The sequence below is a fragment of the Anopheles moucheti genome, chromosome 3, assembly GCF_943734755.1.
Source record: "Anopheles moucheti chromosome 3, idAnoMoucSN_F20_07, whole genome shotgun sequence".
Classification (NCBI taxonomy): domain Eukaryota; kingdom Metazoa; phylum Arthropoda; class Insecta; order Diptera; family Culicidae; genus Anopheles; species Anopheles moucheti.
In genome coordinates, this window is record NC_069141.1 from 44,226,862 (window position 1) to 44,238,614 (window position 11,753).

General features: G+C 39.9%; 1 protein-coding gene across 1 annotated transcript; it reads left to right on the plus strand.

Annotated features, from left to right (window-relative positions):
- Nucleotides 1-6,180: 6,180 nt before the first annotated feature.
- On the plus strand, nucleotides 6,181-8,986 carry LOC128305303 (stress-induced-phosphoprotein 1). Its single transcript, XM_053042685.1, has 2 exons — nucleotides 6,181-7,409; nucleotides 7,483-8,986. Exons 1-2 carry the CDS (start codon nucleotides 6,505-6,507, stop codon nucleotides 7,553-7,555), a joined length of 978 nt encoding a protein of 325 aa, XP_052898645.1. The 5' UTR covers nucleotides 6,181-6,504; the 3' UTR covers nucleotides 7,556-8,986.
- The last annotated feature ends 2,767 nt before the right edge of the window (nucleotides 8,987-11,753 follow it).

An 11,753-nucleotide genomic window follows, 5' to 3' on the forward strand; every position in this document is an offset into this window, starting at 1 on the left:
AGAATTGAAGAAAATAGTTCAAGAAATAGTCCAGCGAAAGGGGCGCGAGGCAGCAATACATTGCAACATCGAATTGAAGTTTAACCCGCCAGCTTCACCGCACTTAGAAGGTTTCTAGGGGCGTTTAATTCAAATCGTTAAAAAGCACGAAGACATATGGTTGCAGAATGAAAATTACGAAACCCAGAAACGCTAAGGTCAACGCCCATTCAAATAGAATCGTTAATCAATTCGCGACCTTTAACATATATACCATTGACTTTAGGAGATGAAGAAGTACTGATACCGTTCTATTTCCTTATCGCAAGAGGTGTAAATTATTTAACGTCCCCGGAAGACGGCCCTCACCTATTTCCCGTAAACAATATAAATTAATCGAACACAACGCCAAGCTATTCTGCGTTAAATGGAAAAAAGAATAAAAGAATTATTGAAAAGAAACAAATGGCCATGCAAAATAGAATCAATCAAGATCGGTGATATCGTGGTGATCAGTAATGACAATGCTCCACTTGGACAATGGTTAAAGGGAAAGGTAGTGGAAACATCAATAGCCCGGTGCCCGGGAAAGGTAGTGGAAACAGCAATAGACGGGTTAATCGGTTATTGTAACAACCATACAAGGGTAGTTAAAACAACCAACTGTAAAGGTTGCAGTCATAGATGTGAAGTCGAAGGAGCACTTTCGGAGAAACCTGGCAAGAGAAATCAATCGGAGAATGCAAACAGTCCAATGCAGAAGAAATGCAAGATCGAATCGTAATTGAGAGTCGAATAAAAACGTGATTTGAAACAAAAATCACAAAGCCGAAAATATTATTTGCATAATTCACCGGGATATGTTGTGTCTTGGATTTTTGAAAAATCGAAGTAACCATAAGAACATGTTTAATATAATGAATTGTAAACCACAGTCGAATACAGGCAGTCCCCGCGATACGCTATTATAGCGGATCGCTATAACCCGGTATAAATCGCGTAAAATTTCCGCGTAAGTCTAATTCTGGTGCAATTTCGTTTACACTTCAAAATCACAGAGTCGACTTCCTTCTCTGCACCTAATATATTCACTGAAGCAGGCGATTTTAAGAAAGATGTATTCTAAATAAGGTAAATAAGTTAGAAAGAAATGTTTCATGTAACAAAACAAAGTATTTTCGACCAATTTTCACCTTTTTGCTCAGATTTTGTGCTATAAACTAGCGCATCTGTCACATTTCCAAAAAAGGAAATGAGAAAGACTGAAGTTGTGTCTAAGTAAAAGAGAAATTGCGAACAGGAAAACCCACGCGGGTGAACGGAGTGGTGGTAGTGGAGAGGTCAGGTTTAGATCTTGTTAAAGTCAAACTTGAATAAAACAAACCTTGTATTCTAAAAGCTACCCAGCACCCAGATGTTACAGAAACTGCCGAGATCCTTTTAGAAAATTTTCGGAAATCAAACCAGCGACGAACCGTCGTGACACTTGCATTAAAAAAGTGTCCAATATGAAGAGACTGTCATTTTCAAATGAGGAGATAATTTCTATCAAAGTCGGCTCTGATGACTCTGGTTAGATGACAACAACTTTTTAAAAATACAAAATGGGAAGGAAGTGTTGTCAAGGATCAATTCAAGTAGTCAATCCTGGTGCGATATACTGTAGTAAGTTCTAACGTGTAAAGGCGACATTAGGTATAAGCGAACTATGTATATATTTGGTTGTATTTAATAAACGAGTTAGTTGTCTGCTAGTTGTCTCTCGAGTCGGTACTATTCATTTAGACAATGTACAAATCACAACAAGTGTGAGGCTAGTTTCTGTTCGAATAATTGTGAAAAAAAAACACAAGCAAATGTTTCCAAACCAAAAATTAAGATTTGAGAAGTGAGTAAAATGTTGCGAGTCTAGGAATTGGAGGTGTTGTATCAGAAACCAAAATTTCCTAGAAACTCCGCTTAGCGCACGGCTTACGGTAGCAAGCGTAACATCTTTGCTACCAGAGCGTAAGATGCTTCCCGCGAGTGATCCGCTCGCACCCGAAAACAGGGTATAAAAAGGGATCCTTCGCTGTTTTTAGTTAGTTATTAGTGAACGCGCAAGGACTAAGGATAGTTCCATCCGCTCTCGCAGCCTCACCACTTCGGCTCTTGCAGCCTCACCACTTCGGCTCTTGCAGCCTCACCACTTCGGCTCTTGTAACCTCACCACGTTGGCTCTCGTAGCCTCACCACGTCGGCTCTCGCAGCCTCACCACGTTGGCTCTCGCAACCTCACCACGTTGGCTCTCGCAGCCTCACCACGTTCGGCTCTTAGCCTCATCACGACGGCTCTCAGCCTCATCACGACGGCTCTCACAGCCTCATCATCCGGCTCTCATCCATCGAGGAAGACCTTGGCTTTAGGCCCATCGAGGAAGACCTTGGCTTTAGGCCTATCGAAGAAGACTTGGCTTTAGGCCTATCAAAGAAGACTTGGCTTTTCGGGCCCAACGAGGAAGACCTGGCGTTCTAGCCTAACGAGGAAGACCTGGCCTTCGAGCCCTTCGAGGAAGTCCTGGCTTTCGAGTCAATACGAAGCCCTTTGTTCATTTTTTAAAAAGATAATAAAACACAACGTAGGGTGAAAAGTGAACAAGTGAATATAGTTATTCTGGACAAAACAGGAGAAGTAATATAAAAAGAAGCTATTCAAGCTTTGTTACAAAACATGTTTGCTTTTATCAATTACCAGATTTTTTTGTAATATTTATTAACATATTCTATGGGATTTTTACCTTTTAACACAATCACCTTTATATATGGTTTTCTGGTGTTATTTTGGTTATTGTAAACCACAATCTGCTTGTTTTAAAAAGTGTACAATTCAATAGCAATAACAATCATAATGGTTGTTGTTGTGCGGTTGTTAACAGTTGCATACACGGATTTCCAGCATACAATCCACTTACAGTAGCATACAGTTAACTGTGATGTCAAAAGCCTGACAGTTTCGCGTCTGTATCTAAGTAGAGTAACACGCGATTCCTTATGGAGATAGCGCTGGTGTTCAACGTATTTTTATTTGAAATACGAGGACAACTTTTAAAGCTCATTTTGTTTCCAGTGTCACGTCGGTTCGTCGGTGATCAAACTCTTACGTCTACAAGCTGTAGTAGTGCTTTCAACTAACATCGGAACGAAATCAGAACAAATGATGAACCGATTGAAGAAGAACATGTGGCGGATCAATCTAGTAGACATTACATCGCTTTTGTAACGGAGCAACATCATTTGCGATAATGAGGAGATTGGATAAAATCAATATTAATTCGCACTCCAAACGGTTCGGTTGTAACTCCATTTCGTTCCCACAAACATATGTGTACTGAACAAGCAAGGAAGGACCAAAGTAGAGTAGTAGTGAAGTAACGGAGGATGAAAATAGGTAGCAGAGATGTGCGATGTTTATAAGTGTATGATTTGAATCAAATCAATTAAAGAACCCTCTGTAAAAAAATAAATCGATAAACAACCTAAATAAATCACCCGTCGTTTAAGGAGATATTTGCGTAAGTGAAATGAAAAAAATGACTACTTTAGTTTAGTATAAACTACGAACAAAATCAAAATCATAACAAAATCTGTCTCGGATCCTAGACTTGTTATACTAACCAGCGTGTAACAAAAGAGTTAGACATCGGAGAGGTTTTCAACAGACTGATACGGTAGTGGTGAACATAGCATGAACACTGCTTAAAAATGAACTCTTTCCACAGTTGACGCAAATCCTTCAGTCAATTCGAAGAAGAATATGCTGGGAACGTCAAGTAGTTCTGGAGCACATTGTGTGAATTATTAATCAAAGTGCAGATAAAAGGACTCACTTTAAATTTTGTACGATGATCTGATGACCATGATTTTAAGTTAAACAAAAAAGCTATATCAATTAAATTAAATAAATACATGTATGTGGTAGGTACATTCCGTAAAAATAGATTGGCAAACGACGTCGACTGACCGTGAGTGGTTTCATGAAATCTTGTAGCAAAACAAGTCCGCTGAGCGATAGGACAGCTCTTGATAAGTAAATCAGTAAATTAGTTAACATACCCAAATACCTTGAACTGAGAACTTATAAGTGGTGAATGTATTATGGATCACGAACGAGTACCTTCGATCCGGCGATGGAATCACCATACATGTAGTTAACATGTGCGATGATCCTTCTGGTATCACGAAACCAAAGGGGTTCGAGTTTTCAGTTTCAATTTCACGTCATTCATGATTGTTGTCATGACGTTGTCAGCACAGCTAAAACACTGTTACTGTAAGTTACGACTGAAAAGAAACAAGATATTTCATGAATTGAAATACACGAAATGGTGAAGATCATCTTACCTTTGAGAGTAAAACCGTAATACATTGCAGCTAGTCCACCATCTAAAGCGTCATACATTATTTCACAGATTTGGCAAGAATGGCGATCTGTACTGTGGTCTCATCAACGTTTTCCTCGTCTTTTGTGTTTTATCAAAACTATCTCCGATTTGGGATTACTATGTTCTGCTCGGGTTCCAAAGCTCTTCGAAATATCAGCTGGAAAACGTCGTTGCACTTGACCAACGTTTGGCAAGTTTAGTCATCAACCGAGCTCGCGAGCTTCAAGGCTCGTTATGTGCGAAGACGCCGTACTGCTCGATGATTTCGTCAGTACTCTAGTACGCCACCAACGTTGTTTGGTGGCCCAATGCTACTCGGACAATCGCACTAGTATCCATCCAGCGTAAGTGGGATCGTCGATTCTTTTTGCGAATCTGGTATTTATTGCTGGGACTCTGGCCACTCGAAAAAGGTTGACAAGTGACCATTCAATGTGGCTACTCTCAGCCATCGATCAATACGTCCCACCTTTGCCTTTAGATTATGCCTTTTAGTGGATCCGTTGAGTGATACATTTGCAATCACAGAAGCCATTGGAACAAGCTTTACAGTTGTACATATCACCGTAGCTACAGTCGGAGTCGCTGTACTTTGAAAATCGAGAACAGATAAAAGTTACTGGCTGTATTCTGAAAAAAACGGACAAAAGACCTACCTTATATTGCACGATAACGATGATCTGCTTTGTGCTCTGTATTACATCCTCAACTCCTACAATTTACAATCGACCGTATCGTTTTCTCACTAGACGCTAGACCATGCAGCTAGAAAGAAAAGAAAATTTCGATAACGAAGCACTAATTATACACATATAACACAATATTTACACTAATTATGCATTTCAGAATAAATTAACCATTCAAGTATTGAATATGAGGAACACATTCATTAAAATCATCAACCTTCTAACAAAACACTCCCAAATTCAACACTGTTTCTAGCGTATTGCCTGCTCTAGTCTGCTCTGCATGCTAACTTTCAGCTCCATGAGCATACGATTTTCTGTTCTAGAAAAGCGGCAAATTGAAGTCAACGAAATGACAGCTCTATTCCGACAAACTATAGCCACGTTTACACGTGCTGATGTTGGATTCGGATATGGTGGCGACATTTATGAAAATAAGCCCGTTCCCAAGAAGATGTTTCATAACTCAGATTTACCATAGAAAATCGGCAACCTGCTAAAATATCTCGTCGTAACCCCTATCAGAATTAAATAATCGATTATACAACCTGCTACAGGGCTGAAACCTGAACGGCTGAAATATTTCATTCCTTTGAAGAAGAGCAATAATATCGCTCAAGGTACGGGGAGGTCACAGCACGTGTATGTACGTACTTTTTAAATTTCGATTTTGATTTATTTTCTTATTTTTCATCGTTCTTTTGAATAGAGCGGCCTAAGGAATAAATATGATATTCCATCCATACGAATCCCCTCCAATGTTCCTTCAACATTTTCAAACGTCCGACACCTACGAATTTCGTTAAGCAGAGCCTGAAGGAGAACCTTGAAACTACAGCGTATATGAATTTGTTGAAAAAAGAGGGTTTAAAATCACGCAGATTAACGTTGCGACACACTTACTTCGACGGAGCGCTCGTCAACTTTATTGAAAACCAAAAAATAGTTTATACAGAACCGCATGCATCCGAAGGCGCTTCCACCCATTTCTGTCAAATACAGGTTGTCATATGCCGGGAACAAAATGACAGTCGCTGTTCAAATTTGACAATCTCATCTGCGTTGACACATGCTCGCGCTGCATTTGCACACACTATCAGGCAACGCTCACACAGAGAAACAGAGAACAGAAGATTCTCGAACATTCGGATGAGAAGAAAATACAAACGTCGTTTAAGCGAAGAAAAACGTGTCTCGGCACTACTGCGACTGTGAGCTGTGAGTTTTCCGTAACAAAGCATCTACGAAATTCATCGGACGCGAATAAGTACATTCGTTCGAAAGTCGGCGCGTGTGTGTTTTGCGAGCAAGTGCTACCATAGCATCACGTTTTATCTCGACCGGGTGTTTCTAACCCCTCCGTTACAACATACTCGTCTATTCGTCATTGAACACGGTCGGAAGTTGTTTTAGTGAAAATGGCCACTCCAGAAGCCAAGCAACTGGCACTAAAGGAAAAGGATCTCGGCAATGCGGCGTACAAAAAGAAGGAATTCGACACGGCACTTCAACACTACCGCACGGCATTGACGCATGATCCGACGGACATAACATTCCACAACAATATTGCGGCAGTATACTTTGAACAGAAAGAGTTCCAAAAATGCATCGAAGAGTGTGAAAAGGCCGTTGAGGTAGGTCGTGAAAACCGGGCGGACTATAAGCTTATCGCGAAGGCTTTCACCCGCACTGGCAATGCATACCGCAAGTTGGAAGACTACAAATCCGCCAAGACCTACTTCGAGAAGTCACTGTCGGAGCACCGGACGCCCGAGGTGAAGTCGTTGCTTAGCGACACGGAGAAAAAGATCAAGGAGATGGAGAGACTAGCCTACATAGATCCGGTCAAGGCAGAGGAGGAGAAGGAAAAGGGTAACGACTATTTCAAGCAGGGTGACTACAGTACAGCTGTGAAGCACTACTCCGAAGCCATAAAGCGCAATCCGGACGATGCGAAACTGTATAGTAATAGGGCCGCCTGCTACACAAAGCTGGCCGCGTTCGATCTGGGTCTGAAGGACTGTGAAACATGCTGCCGGCTGGACGAAACATTTATCAAAGGGTGGATTCGCAAAGGCAAGATTCTGCAGGTGATGCAAAAGTCGTCGGAAGCGCGCACAGCATACCAAAAAGCCTTAGAGATCGATCCGAACAATGCGGAAGCTCTGGAAGGATACCGAGCATGCACCTTGGCCGTACACGCAGATCCGAAGGAGGTGTGGAAGAAGGCCATGCAGGATCCGGAAGTACAACAAATCATGAAAGATCCGGCAATGCGTATCATTCTAGAGCAGATGCAGAACGATCCAAAGGCGGTACAAGAGTGAGTAACGCTGTACTTTTTTTTAGGTAAACATCGGAAACTCATTACGTTTTATTTTGTTGCATCATTTTAGACATCTCAAGAATCCTCAGGTAGCTTCCAAAATCCAGAAACTGCTTGAGTCTGGAATCATTCAAATCTACTGAAGACGCTTCTCGAATGTGGATCATCGGAAGGGTTAGGGCAAAACAACAAACGTGAGGCGTTGTCTCTCGTCACTCTTCCACCGCCAGCCAGTCGAAAATATCCTTAAAGTTAAAAGAGCGGGAGAGCGAATGACGAACGATTGGAAAGAGCTTGAAAACATAGTTGAATGATCGGTAGAGGAAGAGAGAGAGTGAGAGAGAGAGAGAGAGAGAGAGAGCGCGCGCGAAAGATCGAGAATTTTCCCGATGGTGAATTTATAAATCGTTGCGCGCCGCTTGCAGCAGTCCGTTTTTTTCTAAGCTATGTCGCAAAGCCAGCTCAATGTTCTCTAATTTAGTTAGTACCCTTTTGGTTTTGATTCACGGAATCCAACCGGTTCAACCGTAATTAACCACACTTTCGGACCGTGCCGATTGTGTGCGCTCGGCACAAGTTGCGACGGAATGTGTTTTGTTTTGATTCCACCCGTTTCCTTACCGGCACAGCAATGCGCGGCACCATTAACTACACGACACTCGATTCATACACTATTAGTAACGCATTCAGAATTGCCTAAGAACAACGGTTAATAATCCGACTAAGCATTAGGGTACGTACGTAAGCATATTACTAGTAGTGCCGTAGACATTAAACAAAACAAAACAAGAGTGTAGCAAGGGGAGCAGGGGCGCGTGTGTGTGTGGTGACCAGGAATTTGCATACTAAGTGGTTGATGATTATCAAGCGAAAATTGAAAATAAAACATTTCTGCAACGTAATAACTTTAGCAGTATATGATCTTACATCACATAAGCGTTTTCTTTCTCGCCAAATCGTAAAAATTATTTGATGATAAAATGGTACAGTACTAATACTTGTATTATCCAGGTCTGCGACGTAAATGATCCATTCAATTTCTTGGTACAAAATCAACTCAAGAACGTAAACCATACGATACAGGTCCGATTTTAGTTTAGATCCGACGACATCGATCGAACCGCATGAACGTTCCCGACGATTCTTCACGAAAGATCTAAGAGACTCTGGGTAATGGTTTTTTGTACGGTCCGGAAAAACACTCAAAATCAATCATTCAGATCAAAGATTCATTCCAAATCAAGAATCTGAGTCAGATTCTGCCAACACTACTTAGAACCGAACTAAGAAATTAAAATTAAAAAAAAAGAACATCTCATGTTGGTGTTCTCGATAAAACTACGACCAGCCGTGTAAAATTCACGAGAAAATAAAAAAAAACAAACGCTCCATAACTAAATGTGTCACCTAATAAATATTAAATAGTATTTTTCTTTATTTTACGACTTTTTGAAACATAGTTAGCGCATAAACTTGCATTTGTTATACATGTGTATGCATGTATATATGAATCGCGTCTGCTTTCGCTGCGGAACTACACTGCTACTTTATAATTTCTACTGCTACAGATTGGTATTATCGTGGTTAAACAACCATTTGCCTTGTTTTGGGATGCATAAATGTATGGATATAGTAATAACGTTTTATACTTTGTCATGCTAGAACGCTATGGTACTTGTTCTAAACTGTTTTAATTGATATTTGAGTTAAAACCATTCAACCACAGAGTACTGGCATAAACGTACGTTTTTCACAACAATTTGTTCATTTGTTTTGATAATCGCTACATCCATCTACAACATTTCGCATGTATTCCGTGTATCACCATATGCCGTGGCCTGTGCATCGATGCTAATAGTAGTAGCAGTTCGGTATACGACCGCAACATGTTTTAAAATCCTCCAATCCATGCGATGGCCTCCAATAACATGCGACTGTGCAAACTTATAGAAGCGCAGCGGCGCTAGAACCCAATGCTTGCAGGACGGATTCCTCCCGGTAATGGCAAAGAAAAGGCCCATCTCATCCTGTGTGTTTTTTTTGTAGATCACCATCTTCACGCTACAACATGTGTAACAACGTATAGGAAACGGTCGAACAAACAGTGCCACAGTGAAGATCATCCGACGACATGATGAAGCAAATAGTTGACGCAAATTAAGGCACAATAGATGCACTGCACTGCACTAATCTTTTGATATATAGCTCCTATAATATACGCGTTAAATCACCCACCACACATTGATCGCATATCTAAATTAGACAATGAAAAGCACTTTAATTGTTTATTACCGCTCGATTCGGGATTCAACATGTTGACTTGCATTCTACAAAGTTGTTTAACCCACATGGTTTATCAACAACTCAATTCGTCAATTGTTACACAACGTTAAGCGTGCAAGCAAGCGAGTTTATGCTTGTGCGTGAGTAAAGCATAACACATGAACACTCTCACAGACATTGGTGGCAATGTAGATAGGTATAATAAGCGCCTTCCCATATGCACTACCTTCTGTTTTGAGTTACTCTTTAGTAGTTTTAAACTGTCCTATAATTTGATGTACTTTATTAATCATTCTCTTGGTTTTTTTTATATCGTTCGCTAATTCTCCAACGATTATATATTAGAAGGCGAATGTTTCATCTCCAAGCACATGTTCACGTTTGCTTGGTATCACTTATAAGATTTAGACCTTTGTCCAGGAAGTGTATCGATTAATGGATAGAAATCAACTTTATCTCTATTTCTGTTGTGTTGTTTTCCTTACCTAATAGCTTGTTTTCTTTAACCGTTCCCTACGCAGGACATATTTTAGATCTTCGAGTAAAGTAATTTTTCTGTCGCCACAGTGAAGGTAGATGATAATAGTTTTTTTTCTCAATTTTTAGCTAGTAAAACGGCATCGAGATAGAGCGATGAAAATATTTTTTTTTAAACAATGCCTGTAGTGATATATATGTTGCACTTGGCAATCTTTTTTAAGAATAAACATTCTCGACAGCAACTCCCCTTGACCGTCGTCGTTTTGCTACCGTTGTTGGAGCGATAAGTTCAACTTGCATAGGTACTGCGCTTGGTGTTGTCGAGCTGTTTTTTGTATGCAGCACTACATTTAATTGATACAATTCTGCCTGGGTGTACGATTTACAATTGTTTAACCGTACAACACACCCGCTCTATGTAATTTTAATCTTCGTTCTTTGTTTATGTAAGGCCACATAAGCGTTTTCTTTGTTTTCGCCCAGCGGGCTTTTATTCACCATACACTGTCGAACATTCTTGCGCTAAAGTTTCGATCTTTCAGATCAGAACATTTTTCGTACTAGTTCCGGAAAATTACACCCGAATGGTGGATGCTGGACGCCAATTTAGAATAGTGGCTTGTGAAAAAGGCAAATCATCGTTCGTAAATCTATTCCCATTGAGCACGTCTCGTTTTGTTTGTGTTACGTCGTCTACTTTCAATTGAAGACCATAGTTTTTTTTGCTACCACTCACTTATATATCGTTCGTTTAAATATTCTTTGAGACAAGAGAACACCACCAGTTTAAAAACGCTCTGTGTTTTGGAATTAACAGGAATTTAAATAGAGCGGTTCGCTAGTGTTCCGTTCATTGCTAGACGTAGCGCATGCAGCGAACGTAATCGAGCTAGAGTAGATTTTATGAGGGCAGAAAATGGCTTAAAATTTAGCATTAATACTTCTGTACTATATCACTTTTCTTGTATGTGTCACGAGTTGGAAGCATACAATATATTAAATATGTTTGCTTTTCTTCGTTCATTTGTATTGAATTGTTTTTTTACAACCATTAGTAACATACAAATCTTTTTACGATTCTGCAATACGTTGAAAAGTTTACAGAGTTTGCAAATTCGAAACTGTTGTTTCATAGTTTTAAGAATTCGACGTAAAGGATTGTTGTTTTTTTTTATTATCGACGTTTTAACCAAAAAAGATTGAATTGTTCGATTTGATCGTTAGTTTTGTTCATTAAACAGTTATCGCCGCATAGCCCATTTTCACCATTCTATTAAAACCGTGACAGTTCCTTTAAAATACAATCCCTCTCATTTTGCAAAATTTAGTTTAGTAGCAGTATTCCGTCGCTGTTATATGTATCTCATATATTTTATTTGGTGCATTCCTTCGTGTTTTAATTTTTGTTTAAAAATTAACCGAAAATCGCTGCAATTATAGGTCAACGTTCTAACACAAATACGCTGTAACCCAGGATAAACCCAGCAGCTGGTGTTTGCATCCGCACGAATATCCCATTTTGAATGATTCTCAAAATCGGGTTTGCAGAATTTTCACACATTTCTACGCAGAACAGAA